Source organism: Malaclemys terrapin, chromosome 8 (genome assembly GCF_027887155.1).
Source record: "Malaclemys terrapin pileata isolate rMalTer1 chromosome 8, rMalTer1.hap1, whole genome shotgun sequence".
Lineage (NCBI taxonomy): Eukaryota > Metazoa > Chordata > Testudines > Emydidae > Malaclemys > Malaclemys terrapin.
The window spans coordinates 77,462,692-77,480,651 of record NC_071512.1 but is presented as its reverse complement, the minus strand read 5'-3'; the positions used below and the strand labels follow the sequence as shown (position 1 = coordinate 77,480,651).

The following is a 17,960-nucleotide window of genomic DNA, read 5'->3' as shown; positions in this document are numbered from 1 at the left end:
AGATTGCCACAGCGCGCCGGGCTCCAGGAGCGACCTCTTGTCTGCATCCAACGCTCCTCCCCGCCCCTGCCGAGCCAAGCTGGCTGCCCCGGAACCTCCCTGCGGGGACCCTGGATCCCCGCCACGTGCCACCTCGCCCCACCCCTCCGCTGCCCTGTGCCCCAGCGCCCTGCCTAACCCCGCGGAGCCAGAGCTCCGCCCCAAACACAGCGGGTCTCAGGCCGGCGCTCCCTCAGCAACCCCGCCCTGGTAAACATGGGGGCGGAGCAGATGTGTCTGAAGGCGAGCAGCTTCGATTGGTCAAGGTCGCTTCCGGACCGCCCAATGGGAGGAGGGAAGCTGGCGCTGTGTCCAATGCGCGGAGGTTTCCGGTGTGGAGAAGGCGCCCGGCAAGTTAGTTGTTTTGAGAGAGTCCCTGGGTTGCTTGGCGTTGCCGCCGTAGGGTGGACGCCGTCCCTCGGGGCGAACGCCGGAGTACGGCTTCTTCGTGAATACCAGCGATGTCCTATAAACTGTGTAGCTCAGGGACCGTCTATCAATCATCGACGCTCTCGCCGGCGTTAGTACAAGAAGCTGCCGCCTAAGAGGCAGCGGACCCCGGCACATGGCGCGGTGTGGGGGGGAAGTTGTCTCGAAAGGCACCAGCTGGGCCCCGGCAGCAGGTGGCGGGAGGGGGGCGTGGGAGCGGCAGAGGCTGAAGGAGATGGTGGCTGAGCAGCTCCGTCAGGATCTCGGCAGGTAGGGGCGGAGGCGCGGCACTCACCCTGGGGCAGGGCACAGCCTCGGGTCAAAGTCTGATCCTGGGGAGCGGGGCACCTGAGGCGTGGTGAGGCCTTCGGCCAGCCCCAGCGTTGTCCTGGTACTCGGCCGGCATTTTCCCGGACACGTTTGGCTTTTTGGCAATTCCCCCCGGACGGGGTCACCACCTGGGAGTACCTTAGCCACAGCACTGCAGCATCAGGCCACAGTATCTCAACTCCCCGGTCCCTGGGGCTTACAGCGAGAGCTACAGGGGAAAGGTGAAATAATAGCAGCCACAAAAGTGTAAGAATGTCAATTTTACTGCTGCTAGGCTCCGTGCTATGAAATCGAGGCCCTCCTTCCTAGGGCTGCCAGAGCTCCATGTTCGGGGTGGTGGTGGCAGTCTCCTGCTAAGAGCCCTGCGTGGTGCTGACAGCCAATAGGCGGTGTGAGTAACGCAGTTTCTGCATAGACACACTCTGTTGCCCTAACTACATTGACCTAAGCACTATGTCTCTTGCAGAGGTGGTGTTATTAAATCTATGTAGTGGGCAACTTACATTGGTGGGAGCACCATTGTACTGTAGATCAGTGCTTCTCAAAGCCGGGCCGCTGCTTGTTCAGGGAAAGCCCCTGGTGTTCCGGGCCGGTTTGTTTACCTGCTGCGTCCGCAGGTTTGGCCAATTGCGGCTCCCACTGGCCGTGGTTCGCCTCTCCAGGCCCATTGGGGCTGCCGGAAGGGCGGCCAGCACATCCCTCAGCCTGCGCCGCTTCCTGCAGCCCCCATTGGCCTTAGACTGCTGTGAGGCTTGAGGCAGTGGTGAGCCCTCCTGTGGTGCTGACCTCTCTTCTTGTTCCCCAATAAGGTAAAATAATAATTTTACTTTCCTGCTATTGTCCTATTGCATGACCAGCTCTGAATCCTCCTTCAACTGGGTCCATCACTGGGCTGGATTTGTGTCTGCAAAATCCAGGGCTCTGAGGGGGCTTACTTTAGGGTTACCATATGTCCGGTTTTTCCCGGACATGTCTGGCTTTTCGGCAATCAAACCCCCGTCCGGGGGGAATGGCCAAAAAGCCGAACATGTCCGGGAAAATGCCGGCCGGGCACTTCCCCTCCCGTGGCGGCTCTGCTCCTCCCCTGACTCTTCGGCTCTGTTTAAGAGCCGAGCTGCCCGAGCGCTATGGGCTTCAGGCAGCCCCCTTGCCTCCGGACCCCAGCCGCCGGCCGGGCACTTCCCCTCCCGGGCTCCGGCGGCGCAGGGTCCGGAGGCACGGGGGCTGCCCGAAGCCAGTAGCGCTCTGGCAGCTCGCCTCTTAAACAGAGCCGAAGAGTCAGGGGAGGAGCAGAGCCTCTGGCCGCGGCGGCTCTGCTCCTCCCCTGACTCTTCGGCTTTGTTTAAGAGCCGAGTGCTACGGGCTTTGGGCAGCCCCCATGCCTCCGGACCCTGCGCCGCCGGAGCCCGGGAGGGGAGGTGCCCTACCGGGGGCGCAGGGTCCGGAGGCATAGGGGCTGCCCGAAGCCCAAGCGCTGCCGGCTTCACGGTTTGCCGAGTAGCCTCCAGATCCTGCGCCCCCGGCTGGGCGCTTCCCCTCCCGGGCTCCAGCTGCGCTGGGGAAGCGCCGGCCGGGGGTGCAGGGTCTGGGGGCTGCCCGGCAAACCGTGAAGCCGGTAGCACTCGGGCAGCCCTTTTCGCATGGCTGGGAGTGGGAGGGAGGAGGGGGCGGGGCTGGGGGTGGGGAAATGGGCTGGGCCAGGGCCCCGTGGAGGGTCCTCTTTTTTTATTTGTTAAATATGGTAACCCTACTTACTTAACTTTCTCAAGGGCAGCAGATTGCAAACAGCTGAGCTGTTGCCACCATGTTTCATTTTCAAAGAGCAAAGCATTGCAAAGTTAAGCTGAACAAATGGAACTTTAATAAACGCTGTCCATTGCTCTGTCCACATGGCTGATTTGCTTCCAGCCTAACTCCCTGCAGTCCCTATTTTTCTTGGTGCTCTCTTAATAACAGCCCCTCCAGGGAGCATGAGCCCTCTGACTCCAGTTCCACTGATCAAGATGCAGTAGTGGCATCACCAGCTGGGGGTCTGTGTGCCATAGCAATGTATCTCAGTGTCAGCATTGCACTTGGACCATAGTGCTGGTCTAACTAGCTGAAGATGTGGGTCAGTTCCAGCAACTGAATTGAGTTAAAATGCTTCAACAGGATTTTTTTTTCCAGATGACTACATCCTGAATTGTTGTGGCATTCGTATTTTACTGTAATTTAAAAAAAAAAATGTGGATTTTTTTTAAAGATTCCAGTATATTACAAACAGTGTTTAGAGTGTGTCTTCTAGATCTGAATTTAATTGCATAATGATTCCTGTCTTCTAACAGGCTTCTTAAAGAAGAAATACATGCAGATGTCACTTTTTGTGTTGGTCATACTCTATTCAGAGCACATAAAGCAGTGCTTTTAGCAAGAGTTCCAGACTTCTTCTTATACTGTACCGGAAAACAATTAACTAATCTGAAAGACCATGAAACTTTTAATCTGCAGAACTTTGAGCCCTCAGAATTTAAAACATTTCTGCAGTAAGTTTTTCATTATCTTATCTTTCTTTTTTTTGGTATTTCACTGTCTAAAAATTAAAATGGTCAGCTAGTCAGCATTTTTTGTGTATGTTCTGTAGTGTCTGGAAGAGAATCTGTTCAACAAAACTAAGTTTTGCTTAAAGTTACTGGATCTGATAGTGTTCCAATTAGCATCAATGGGAGTTTTACCACAGATGTCAATAGTAGCAAGACTGGATCCTTAGTTTAGGGGAGAGGAGATTGGGGCAAGAGAATATTTAGTACTATATTTTAAGCAATTAATCCGCCCATGCCTACTCACACTGATTAGCCCATTCTTGGATGATACAGCTTGGAGGACAGATAATTGTAGTTTTGAAATAAATTTTTTGTTTTATGGTTTCTGTTGTTGCTAAATACTGACATGGTTTATTGTGGCTGCTTAACACATCTGGTAAATATTAAGCCATAACAGAAATGGAAAGTAGTCAGCAAGTAGCAAATGAATGCCAGCATTATTCCTTGTATTACTTTATTAACCTGTTCATTTGTAAAGAAATAGGCCGCTTGTGCTGAATACCTGTGTTTGTTTTATTATTGAAACATTTTATATTTTAAAGGGCTAGTAATAAAACTTTCAAACTGTAAATTTTCAAACATCTACACATCTTAGAAAGACAAGAGGGTGATGTAATATCTTTTATTGGACCAACTCTGTTGATGAAAGATCTTGTCAAAGGACTTGCTCTCACATCAGTATGGTAACATGGAAAAAATGATATATAGCGTCCATTAAAGAGGTCATTAAAGGTGAAAATATTGAAAGTCCTCTGTATGATATTAAGGCTAGTGGCTGACTCACTGAATTTAATATTAGGCTGCCATCATTAAGGTCCTAATGACCTAAGTTTCTTTTTTTTGAGATGACTGTAACTTATGTGGTGGAAGTATGGGCAGATGGTTGAAAACAGGAAGCAGTAGATACTTTTTAAAAATCCAGAAGATATTGCTTAAAACATGGTATTCAGTTTCCTACTGAGATGTTAACAGTAGTGTCTTCAAAATAATATAAAACATGGAACTTTTGGTGTTTTAAATGACAACTTCTAGTGAGAGTATATTGAAAAAAAAAAAAAAAAAGACATTACTCAGTGAGATACTGCACATAGCATTCTAATTGTGCATCATACCAATAGCAGTGTATATTAGTGGTCGTGTAGAAGGTTCTTATACTGAACCAGTGCCACAGGACATAACTTCCCACATCTTTAATTAAACATTTGGACTTACTCCTCTGTTTCTTGAATGGTAAGCATCATATACCTACAATTCATGGCTCTGTATCACTTGTTTTCAATTAACTTGTGTTCATTGGAAAGCAAGTAAAAGTCCCTAGGGTCCAGCAGGATCTCCAAGGAAAAATATGTGCTAGTCTTACAAAACAACTTGAGTTTCAAAACACTATGTCTAAATATAAACCTTAATCTTTTTAAATGCCCGTCTCTATGTATTCTAGATTATGTGTAAATGCATCTGTGGGGTTGGGGGTTCCCACCTCTGCCTTAGTGCTGAAGGATTAAATCATTATCAATATGTACATCCTCCTAATCTTCCATCTTCTCAAAAGTCTAGAAAAACAGATGGCCTTTTAAAAAGCCCTAAAGGTCTACAGCCTTGAACTTTATTGGACCAAGTGAGGGAAGCAAACTTCAGAGTTGAGTGGCTCCTCACTGAGAACAGCATTCTAGCAGCCCTCTCTCAGGTAAAGACGGAATGTGTCAGGTTGTGTGCCTCCACTAATCTCGGTGGCAGAGGTATCCCATGGGGAAGAGATGGTCTTTCTGTTAGCCAGGACCCAAATCGGTTAGACCTGTATAAGTCAGAAACAATACCTTGAATTACACCCAGAAATGAAATGGTGTGGGTCTTGGAGCACAGATGTAATGTGGTCACTGCATGAAGCTCTGGTAAGCAAGACAAGGGGGCACTGTGTTCTATATTAGATAAAGTTCTGGATTGTCCTCCAGTGTAGCACTATGTAGAGTGCGTTTACTCTGAAGTAACAAATATATGGATAGCTGTAGTAAAGCTTGCATCTGAAAAAGACTGAAGTCTCCTGAAATAAGCACTTTTGGCCACTGATGCAGCCTGAATTTCTAGAAACAGTTAAGGACCCTCAGTTGCAATCATGTGTGATAAGTAGTAGGATGTCCCCCAACAAAGGGAACTGACCCAGCCTTCCCATACTATCACCAATGTCCTCTTCCAAACTAGAAATGTTATGCTCAATCTTGTCTGGACTGAGCCTCACCCAGATATACTTCAGATCCATAATCTCACTTCAGCACAGTCACTCAACTGCTCTGAATAGGGCAGATGAGCTGAAGAAATAAAGCTGTGTGTAATTTGTATACTGAAGACACTGCAACTAGAGTGACCAGACAGCAACTGTGAAAAATCAGGACGGGGGCAATAGGCACCTATACAAGACAAAGCTCCAAATATCGGGACTGTCCCTATAACATTGGGACACCTGGTCAACCTAACTGCAGCTCATATAACCTCAATAATCCTCCTAATGGCTTTGTGTACATTATGAGCAGGAAGGATGACAAGGTGAATTCCACTTGAGAGAAACATTTAAATAGATGAGCAGTTGCCCAGTACTACCCTGTGGTGTCATTCAATTGTCTCCTTATCTACAGCTGCTAAAGTCTGCCAGGAACAGGTCTCTGTCACAAGGACATTCTCAACTGATACAGCCATTCCATTCTCTGTACTTAGGTACAGAGTAAGGCTCAAGAAGACTTGAGGAATCCAGATAATTCTGGAGCTGTCTTGGCACAGAGGCCTGTAGCTTCTCTAAGAAGGCAATACTTGGCTAGGTCAATAATTGGAGAACAAGCATGTCAGTGTTAAGAAATAATTTCTTCAGCCAGGGTCTTTCACTTTCTTTCTTAAGAGAAGACTGTCGCAGACCATCAGTATTCTATAGTATCCATATGCTACAGTAACTGGTGAAAGACCGATTGAATATTTTATTGCCCTTGATGAGGCGAAGGGTAGAAACATAGTCATGTAAAATTCATAATTCAATGTTTAGATGACAGGATTTTTTGGTTGGGGTAGATGCTGCTGTCATTAAACAAAACCTCTGTGTGTGAGGGAACTATATACAAGTCTCAATACTGTAAGGGGGGAAAAGCACTTTTGCAGATACTTTTCCTTGCAGACTTGGAACCTAGTTTTATTAATTTTATTCCTTAACCATCAAGGTACTGTATGGATAATTCTGATCAAAGAAATTTTTCTCTATTTAGACATCACAAATGCAAACCATAACATGTTGACTCATAAGGACATATTTACAGTAGTTATGTTTCACTTTTCAGGGCAGAGCTGGGGAGGTGAAAATGCAGAATATGCAGAATGGGTGACTATGTATTCGTGTTATTAAATGCTTTGGTTTATATTTTTGCCCTTGAATATGAATACTGTGTGTGTACACCTACATATCTATATTTAAAGTGGGTTGGGCTGGTAGCCTATTAAGGTTGCTGACACTTGCCATTATAAGACCCTGTTTTCAGTTGTTTATAACAATTACAAACTTTAACTTTTTGGGCTGAAATTTTCTATGTTGGGTGTCTGCCTCAGGCTGAAGTTTTGTTTTTTGTTTTGTTTTGTTTTTAAACTTAAGCCAAAATAGTTCAACTGTTTCTGTGAACAAAGCTAGGGAAAAATACATTGTTTTGTCCATGTTAAAATATTCCTGGCAACCTTTTTTTTTGAGAAGCTTTGGCTTCCCCCATGCTTTCGAGTAGGGACTTGAACTTTGGCAGGGGCCTGACCTTTTGTGTGAGGGATGTGCCTTTTTGCCATCCCCATGAAAATCTGCATAAATAAGTATTTGGAAAATCTCACTTTGCACATGCTCCATTGAGACTTGCTGGAACATTGCAGCTAAAATCCCTGAAGACTCTGTCTACACTGGGCATGTTCCAGCCTGCAGCTGAACAGGATTTTCCCTGCAATTGCAGCTCTGGGTTGCTGTGGGCCAGAGCCAGGCACTGGAACTGAGAACAGGAAGGCTGTTTTTCTTGTGCTCTCAATGCCCCCCTGCAGGGTCCAGGCAGAGTGGAGGAGGAACCTGCCTGATTTGAATGCAGAGGAGACAAGAGTTGGACCTGAGTGGGGGAATAGGAGAGTAGATTGAGACTGGGACTAGAGGCTGTTGGGGGTGGCGGGGCAAAGGGAAATTAGGACTAGGAGTAGAGAGTGTGGAGACAGAGACTGGCTGGGTCCAGACTCTGAACCAGTGAGGCAGAGGAAAGAGATGGGGACAGATCAGACAACAAGTTGAGCTGTAGAGAGGAGAATTGTGACTGGTTGGGCAAACAGATTAGGACCAGGACTGATTAGGTGGTGGGGTAGGAACAGGACACTGAGATGGGATGAGGAGGGAGACTGGGACTGGGAGCCAGTGGGGGCAGAGTGAATTGGAGGTCAGGGTGGGGAGAGACAGATTGGACAATGAACTGGGAAAAGAGGAACTGGTACATGCTGGAAAAGGAGACTGAGACTAGTATGAGATGCCTGTGGAGTGATGACTGGTTAAATGAAGAGAATGGGACTAGGATGAGGAGCCGGGGGAGGGGGAGGAGAAAAGGGGAGGAACAGGCACAGATAAGAAGGGATGAGGCAGGAGGGGTCCTGTTTGGAGGGAATGGTCAGAAGAGTCTGTGCCCACTAGGTCATACTCCTCTGCAGAGCCTGGAATGGAACCTAAGATTCTTGATCTCATCATTCCTCTGCTGTCAGCAAATACCAGTGAAACTCACTGGCAAAGTATCCCATCCTCCTTTAGTGCTTGTTCATGTAGTAGGTTGACCATGGCTCTGCATTGCTGCAACCGTGTTTATGTTGCCGGGAGACAAATTATAGCATAGGTACATGTACAGTTAGGTTGGTGCAAGCTGACTTAGGTTGACCTTTCTTTGTAGTGTAGACCAGGCCAAAGTAGAAAAAACAGAATGGGCTGGAGCAGTGCAGGAGAGAGTGGCAAAATACAAAGTTGGCATTATAGGTCTCAGTTATGGATTTGGCTGAGTGGATTGCCTTCCTTAGAACAAGTAGAAATTGAGCAACATATGCATTACAATGGTCTAAAAATAACTAAGACTAAATCTGTCATCTGATATTGTTCAGTAGAGCTTTTCTATTACTTGTATGGTCCCAGAACGTCCCAAATGTTAACCAGTTTTATCCTTGCAATAATCCTGTGAGGCAGAAAATATTATTTCCATTTTACATATGAGGAACTGAGACACAGAGAAACTGACTGTCTTGACAAATATGTCACAGGAAATCTGTCATAGAACTGAATTGAACACCGATCTCCTGAGACTTAGTCCAATATCTTAACCACAATAGTGCAGTTAATGTGAGAGAGTAGCACTAAAGCTACATTAGTGGATTAATAACAGATGTGATTACTTTTACATTACAGAAGTTTTCACTGCCAGTAGCACTGTGAAGTCTTTATATGTGACCAGATAATCAGGTAGTCTTGGAATCTTTCCATTACTGTATCTTTTGCTTCTGTGGCTTTGAGCCTTTACCATTTTCTAATTGGATTCTCTTATCTCTAAAGCTTGTGAAAGGAAAGGGAATAAGGAATGTTATCAGCTTCAACAGCTATATATAATTCTTCTGTGTTTTTTGTTAATTTCTTCTCAGCACTGTACCTGCTGTTAAAATCCTTTGTTTAAGAATGTCTTTTTCAGTGGCTCCACCAATTATTTTAACTCCATTTGTAAATAGTTATTCCTCTTCCTTTTTTCATTATTAAATGTTTTCTTTTTAAGAAAAAGAAACTTAAATTCAGAATTTGTAATTTCAGGGGAAATATACCTCATCTATACCTAGTTGTATACCTAATAGGAAGCAACAATATAATTCAGAATCCTGTCTATTTTAAGTCATTTCTAACGTGCCCATCACCTTAGTGCATAGGGCCTGGCCTACACTAGAAAGTTGAACTAGCTTAGCTGCGTCAGTTAGAAGTATTACATTTTCCACACTTCTAACCACCTGACATAGCAATACTGGCAAAAGCCTTAGTGTCAACACAGTTATATCAGCAAAAAAGTCCTTTTGCTGTTATTGCTTCTTCCATTGAGGGAGCAGTAAACACCTTCTAGCAGAGATGCAATTTATACCAATAAAAGAACTCTTGCTGGTATATCTACAACGGCAAACTGTTAAGTGTAGAAAAGGTAGGGTGACCAGATGTCCCGATTTTGGGGGCTTTTTCTTATATAGGCACCTATAACCCCCCCCACACCCTGAATTTTTATATATATATATATATATATATATATAAAAACTTGCTATCTGGTCACCCTAAGAAAAAGCATATGTGCCACTTCAGAAGTGGTGCCCATCAACAACTCCATGTTTGTGTCCCTACCGCCACCTCAGACCCAAAATTAACAGATATGCAAAAGAAGTTAATCTTTTTTTAAAGCAAACTTGACTAAGCAAACTCCAGACACGTCTTGTGTTGCTTTCTAATTTTCTTCTTTTATTTAATTTACTTTCTCAAACACACTCATTCTTATTTACCCTCAGCACCCTCCCACTTAATTAAAATACAAAGGTTTTTTTTCTCAGCCTGGAAAGAAATTTTCCCTGTTCCTTTGGTGGTGGTCTTCATCCATTTATCTTTTATCCTTGTTCTATCTTTTCTCCCCTGCTCCCTCCTCCTTCCTCTCTTGGATTTCCCTTCCTTGCTTTTCTAGTGCTCATGTTCATTCAGGTGCTCTGTTGTTTATTAAATACTCAAGTTATACTGAGGCACCTAAAGGGAATTTAAAAACCTAGAATTGATAAATGATAATCCTTAATATCAAGTTGTTAACATTGTGAACAAATGAATTCTTCTTGCCTGTTGGTATTACATTGAGTAATAACTTTTAGGAGCAGCAGGTTTGAATAATATTTGGTGGTGCCCAGAACGGGTCCAAGTCCCCCCCACCACACACACACACACCTGCCTTGTAAGCCGATATATATTTTTTAAAATAATGTAAAAATGTGAGGGCACTGGGGTGGGGCTGGGGATGAGGGGTTTGGGGTGTGGGAGGGGGCTTAGGGCTAAGGCAGAGGGTTGGGGTGTGGGGGAATGAGGGGTGTGGGAGTGGCTCAGGCAGAGGGTTAGGGTGTGGGGGTGAGGGCTGCGGGGTGGGGCGGGGGATGAGGGGTTCACGGTGCAGGAGGGGCTCAGGGCTGGTGGAGAGGGTTGGGGTGGGGTGAGGGATCTGGCTGTGGGTGTGGGCTTTGGGGTGGGGTAGGGCCAGGAATAAGGAGTTTGGGGTGCAGGCAGGCTGCCCCTGGCTGGGGCCAAAGAGGAGGACTCCCCCCCAGCCCTCCTCACACCGGCAGCAGTGAGCTCCGGGGCAGGGGTCCCCTTTTTCCTCTGGCAGCACACTCACCTTGCACCACTGTCACTGCACATGCTCCTAGGGCCCCTCTCAGGTCCAGAAAGCCCCCTCGACTCCCCTGGGGTGGGCTGTCATCACGTGTGTGCCTCCACCCCTGCTGCCACCCCTCACTGGATGTGGGGGATGGGGCTGCCCCTTGCCCAGTGTGGGGCAGGAGCAGTGACTGTGGGCAGGGGAGCCCCCTGTGCTTGTGGAGGGTCATGCCAGAAAAGGGAAGGGCCTATCCATCCAAGGTGGAAGGGCAGGGGCTGGGTCAGCCTGCCCTGGCACTAGTGGTTGGAGGGCACTAGGACACTGTGGCGGCAGTTGATGCTAGGAGCTGGCAGAGCAGAGCGCAGCGGGGAACTGCAGGGAGGAACCGCCTGCTGCCCAGGGTGCAGGGAGGGACGCTTGGGGGAGGCGTGTGGGGGCGGCAGGGAGTGCCGGGGGAGAGACCCAGCCCCGAACATTGGAATCAGGCCCCCGTATCCTGAATATTGCTATAGCCCGGGCACTACAGGCCCATATAACTTGCCGCCCCTGATAACTTTGTAGTACTCAAGGAAGAAACCTTTTTCTATCATATGCACTTTGAACACAAAATGATAAATATTGCCCTGTGTCTTTTGACCCATGATCTTGCTGCTTCATATCGTTTCAGCATGACTTTATTGCCATACTATTTTGGTATTCATTCATAATTTACAATAAAAAAAATAGGTTTATTGAGCCTAGAAAGGAGAGAATAGATTGATGTAGTCTAGATACATGAAGTTCCTCTTCCCCCTTCCTTAAGCCTCATTTGTGAAATATAGGTACCAAGAGACACTGACATTGAAGTTAACAAGCAATACATTTAGATCAAATAGAAGGAAACTCTAATGACACTGTGATACTTCCTGCTATGCTGTTTGAATCAGATACTGATGCTAGATGTTAAAGATATGGACCAGTGGTTTGATTTTTCTATGGCAAATGTTATGTTCTTATTATTCTTCATCAGCCAGTAGAAGGGCACAAAATCTAGTACATTAATTGCAGGCAGCAACTCTCTCTGAAATGAAACTTCTGCCCTCCCTCATGGGCTATAGTTAGCTAATCTTTTAAGTACTGTATCAGAGGGGTAGCCGTGTTAGTCTGGATCTGTAAAAAGCAACAGAGAGTCCTGTGGCACCTTTAAGACTAACAGATGTATTGGAGCATAAGCTTTTGTGGGTGAACGCATGTGTCTGACGAAGTGGGTGTTCACCCACGAAAGCTTATGCTCCAATACATCTGTTAGTCTTAAAGGTGCCACAGGACTTTCTGTTGCTTTTAAGTTCTGTAGTCTTAGGACAACCTGTCCTTTTGTAAAATCAACAGGCTCTAGCTACTGCTACTAACTTTGAGGTTGCCCTATAGCATCATTCAGATTTCATTATCTTTCATCTACTCATATTGTACACACACCTCTTGAACTCAGTGTTCATGCCTTTCCTAATCTTCCGTGTGCAGAGGAAAAAATAAAACAACCAGAAGGTGGAGTGTGTGTCAAAACTACAGGCGATTAGAATGATATTACAGAAGATGACAATTAGTTCTATTTTTGGATCTAGCTAACCTAGCCTTTTGCTGTACACATTTTTGAAAGGTAGTTGTAGCAAATATAGCACATCCAGAACTGCTTGTGGAAACTTGGACTTAGGACTTCTGCTATTTTAAAATATTCAGTTCTTAACTGTCAATACCAGTTGAATACATTTTGGATTATAAATAAATTGTAATAATACTTTAACAGATTTCCCATTTTCGCGGTCATCTTGGAGAACTTGTGCATAAGATGACTTTATTACTTAATTGCATATAACTTAATGACCATCAGCTGCTAATAGATTATTCTGAGAAAGAGGCATATCTGTTTTTAAACAAAATAAATCCTCCATTGATGTGTTGTAATATTCTCAAAGCCAATGCTTTAGAGATTCTGTTCATGTAGTATAGGTTTTTGTATTTCTCTTTCTGATGGTGATAGTTAACAATCCAGGCTATTCTAGAAGAGAGAGAACAGTGTATATTGTTGGACCAGTTTGAGGAGACAGGAAAAGGAAATGGGTTATAAGGAACACTGGGAGGCGATGAGTCCCTCATATTCCACCCCCTCCCCCGCCAGCATATATTCAGCTACTTATCCAGGAGAGGTGCATCTTTTTGAATATTATCAATTCAAGTTACCCAAATATTAACTTGACGTTTACCATGCACAAGGGATTCTCTGAGGCTCTTGCACTTCAGCAGTATTTCTGCTTCAGTGCTGATCTTTTTCTCACTATTAGGATTGTACTGTGTTATGAACTGAGATAAGGAATCTGCAGTGCAGTACTAACTCATGTGGTGGGTTATCACAACAGTGCTGCATGCTGTTGTATATTGTTTCTAGTTTGTTTATTTGGCATGCGAACAGCCTAATCCTCTTGTTGTTGGAGTAGTACAAGTTACTGTTATATATACAAAAAGAGAATCTGCATGGGTCTCAACTGCTGTTTACCAACCTATTTGACTGCAAAAGAAATTATGCAGAGTCCATATTCTCCATAAGGTACAATAATTCAGAGGATCCCATGCAAATGGAGGCTACAGATTACTTAGGGTGTGATTAAGCAGTCTGTCTGCTTTGTCTTTTGCAGTAAATGCTGATAATGATTATTTTTCTTTCGCTTTATAACCTCCTTTTTTCTTCTCCCCCCTCCCCCCTTGCTTTTGTACTCTCAATACTTGTTTCAGAATGGCTAATGGTCACTTTTCTCAATACTGTGAGATTATAAAATTATGGACTTTGTGTATATTTTATATTTAATCATTGTCAAAATGTTTTATAAAAACACAAGTGGAAAAGATCCTAAAATTAATTTGAATCTTCTGATATTATTGCTGAAAACATCCCTCTTGTTTTCCAAAATAGCAACAAACAAAATTAACAAACCTATTGCTTTATGAATATGCAGTTTATAAACTTTGAAACAGGCAATCTACCTCACTCCATTTTTATTGAATTATGGAAGTCAAACCACTATGTAGACTGTTAATTGAACAATGGGGAAAAAATGAGAAATTAAATTGTCTAACATAAGAGGAAAAAGTCAGTTTATTTTGACATGAAGTCTAATATGTGTTAAACTACAGTATCTTCTCAGAAGAGCAAGTTTAACTGAGCTCTACATTAAAGAAGGGGAGAAATGTGAGAGGCTGTATGGAGCTCCAGCTTCGGGTTACTGCGAAGTGTCCAACAGAAAAACTTGTGTTTTTTCTCAATGAAAACAAACTTTTAAAATAAACAGCTTCTAAAAATGAGTGTAAATACCTTAAATGACAAGTGTGAACAGAATGGCAAGCTTTGTAAAATAAGAACATTTCTATTCGTTAGGAATTGCTTTTTTGCATGTAGATTGATCTACAAGGAAAACATTTTAGTCTGCTTCTCTTCCTTGCTAGAACTGTCTGTCTCTTATGTTTACTTCATAAGAGAAACATTATATGGATATAAACATTTGCAAAGGACGGAGTGTAATAGAGATTTGATGATAAAGCTTCGCATTTACTCATTTGTATTTGCAATACTCCCGATTTTTGTAGTGAAAGTTGAGGACTGAGCAGTATTCATGTGAAGTTAAGATTTTGTTTGGGAAAATTCAATGAACCAATCGATTGTCGCAAAGATACTATAAGGAGTCCATAGATTTGTAATAAAAATATCCGAGATGGACAGAAATCTTTCACTGGGAAAGTGCATTAGTGGTTGCTTGAGGGCCAGATCTTGCTCCCACTGAAATGAATGGTATAATTCCCACTGATTTCATTGAGAATTGAACTCTGACCAAAGTAAGGAATAGAAGCAGCTGATGCCTCATTGTGTCTGGTGAGAAGGAATTTGAAGAACACTTGTCTTACGGAGTCAGACCATCCTCTGAGCTGCAAACACTGGCCAGTGGCTCCTTTTAGTGTCGCAGGGTCTAAGGGACACAACAAATCATAAGATTGCTTTTGGTTGGCAGCTGGATCACCTGGTCATGTGTGAGTTGAGTCTAATCCACACTAGAAGAGGTTCGCTGGTGTAGCTGTTTCTGCAAACTTCCTAGTGTAGATTCAGCCTATGCTAGCAAAAAAAAGTGCTTTTGCTGGTTTAACTTACACTGGGTCACCAAGTGAAATAAACTATACTGCAAAAAAGCACTTTTATGTTTGTATAACCACATCTACACTAGGACTTTTACTGGCATAGAAATGACTTTTAAAAAAAAAAATCTCACCCTTCACTGATATTTACCTATACTGGTAAAAGTTAAGTGTAGAGCTGGCCTTCATCTTAGCATAGTCATAACAAAGAAGGTTTAATGTGTTGCAGTAGGTGTAAACATGAAGCATTCTGGAGTGGTTATGGACAGCATTTCAATATCAATACAACTACTTTCTGGAGCAGTGGGAGTCATAAGTTCTGTTTTTGCTATCCACAGTCCCTAGTGAAAACCATAGTGCACAAGACTGTAAAACTTGTAAATAAAGCAAATAGGATCTATATTGTGTCTGTGTCCACTTATTTTGTCTCCCAAAAAAATAATCGACTTCTGGGATCCAAACCTTAGTGGCCACTTAAAACTTGTGACAGTATCTTTTCCAGTGTGTCAGTATTTCACTGTCACAGCAAAGTGGTAGAAAGCATCCACTTCACAGCAGAAGTATCCTTTACAGATACCTTGTAGATTTGTGTTCCAATAGCTTCTTGCTGTTCATATACTTTACAAATAAATGAAATATGCTTACTTTGACTTATCTGTTTATTTAAATACATTATTTATCCAGAAACCTGAATTTTAAAATAGAATTAACTGTCTTCTGAAAGTACTGTTCTGCCTAAATTAAGCCTCAGACACATTTTTTACGACTTTCAAGTTTGGTTTTGTAAACACATTAGAAAACCTCCTGCAGCTTCCTGCTTGGCCTTTTGAGGTTTCAAACATTGAGCCTATTGAACAAAGGGAAGTGAAACGGCGGTGAAGAACTCTAGGACCACGAATGTCTGAGGATTCTTATGTCATTCATTGATTCTTTCACAAAAAGAGTGGATTTGAATTGGTGCTGTTGGTTTCCCCACCTGCATACCATTTTCTGGCAATGGCATAGTTGTAACTTCATGCAAGAGAAGACAAAAGTTGTTTAGAAGAGCTCATAGGCACAAATTAAAACATTCGCCTCAACCATTCTAAGTTCGCTATTGCCGCAATAGGGGAGAAACAGTTGTCTGAGAGAAATTTATATTCTGATTGTAAGTACATCATCTGTGGAGGGAACTGAATAAGAGAGAAATGTATACTTGCTGCTCTCCAAAAACTAAGTTATTCAGTATAATGTTTCTCAGAAACACGAGTGATACAGCTCAGTTCAGTATCCAACAATCTAGGCTTGGGCATTTATCAAGAAATCTTATTATTCTTGTTAGTGAGGGTCATAATCTCAAAATTAATGCACTCAAAAAATCACTGTTTTAATTATATTCTACCTGTTTCCTAATCGCAAGAAAACCAGACAAACTGAGGCATATGTGTGACCTATAAAACATAGACTAATTCTCTTAAAAGACAAAGTGCAACCCTTGAACTGAGTAACTTAAAACAACAAACAACTCAAAACCTCTGCCCATGCAGGGACAGGAACTGAATTCTTTCTCATTTACACTAAGGTATTTTTATAAATTTCCGTGGAATGGCTCCTGATGCTCATTTAGTGTAAGAACCAAATGGGGCCCTTTGTGCTGGAAGATGTAATATATCGGTGGCGTGTTCTACATTATACAGTTAGGTCAACCATAAGCTACCTTCATTGACCTAGCCTGTGGAAGCATCTTCACTTAAAATTAGCTCCTGCCGACATAAGTGCCTCCCTATGCCAATTTAGTAACACCATTTCCCCAAGTGGTATAGAGCCCTAGTTGATGTAATTAGGGTGACATAATGTCAGTGTGCGTTGCTCACGGCGACTGTTACTGGCTTTCAGGAGCCTTCCCACAGTGCCCCTCAAAGACAATACAGTCATATAAGTGCTCCTAGTGAGGACGTGCATTGCCAACACATAGAGCCAAGTGGGAACATGCACACAAATGATTTTATAAGTGCGGTGGCAACATAATTTTGTAGCGTAGACATGGCCTACATTTAAAAAGCACAGTACCAATTAGTTTATCACTATTCTGTCTCTTATGGCCTACAGCAAGTATTTTAGGGGTGGGACAAAGTCATTGCCATTTCATTGTACTTTTGCTTGAGATCTTGTCAGCCCTTCAAGTGATTATCAAGATTTTAGTTGTCAACATAGCCTAGCTCAGGGAAGAAGAACTTCATATCCTCCTTAATTTAGATGACTGACTGTTAAAAGCAGATGGTATTTCACAGACAGAAGTCGCTACACAAATATTTCAGATTTTCTGGGAGTATATGATTTCTAATAAACATATACAAGTTTCATCTGACTCCAACCCACAGTTTAAAATTTCTGGAGGTCATTTTCAGATCAGATTTAGAGTGTTTGTGGAGAATGCACATTCTTTAACACGTTGTCAATCAATGCATCAACAATGTGCTTTTGAGATAGGTTGGATTTTTTTTATTTTATTTTATTTTTAGAACCTTCCCAAGGGACTTAGCCTTCGTGACCTGGCTAATGGAAGGAAATGCTTCTTCAGGCTGAGTTTAAATGAATTAAAAAAAACCCTGACTTTACAGAAACCTGATCATGTCATTTTTGTTTACATTGTTGCTTCAAAATAATTCCTTTCCTTAATATTTGAGGTATTACACCTACTTTTCCCTCACAGTGCAGCTGATCAGTCGTCTATGATATCTACCTATGTATGTCCAATTCAAGTAACTTGTGCTACACGAACCTTCCAGGAAATCATTTTGACCACAATGAGCATTTTGCAGCCCACACTCTTAGACAAGCACCCTCAAAGAACAGAAAGCAAAGTACTGTTTAATGGTCTTAAGAGCTGGCAAATTGAGAGAACTGGTTGATTATTAATAATGTATGGAACTCTGAGGATTGGTTAGCCTCAAAGTTCTGCCTTTAATAATACTTAAACATGAGGTAAATGAGCCAAAAGTATGGCCTACTATACTGTAGTGTTTCAAAACAAGCTATTACACAGTTG

The 17,960-nt window shown here is 43.3% G+C and overlaps 1 protein-coding gene across 1 annotated transcript in view; it reads left to right on the top strand.

The window, feature by feature from the left end:
• The first annotated feature begins 433 nt into the window (after positions 1-433).
• The window catches only part of BTBD8 (BTB domain containing 8), a 64,513-nt gene continuing 46,986 nt past the window's right edge, over positions 434-17,960 (top strand). The window contains exons 1-2 of the mRNA XM_054038021.1: positions 434-738; positions 3,123-3,320. Of these exons, the coding sequence (XP_053893996.1) occupies positions 605-738; positions 3,123-3,320 (332 nt within the window). The 5' untranslated portion in view covers positions 434-604. The remainder of the gene's footprint in view (positions 739-3,122; positions 3,321-17,960) is intronic.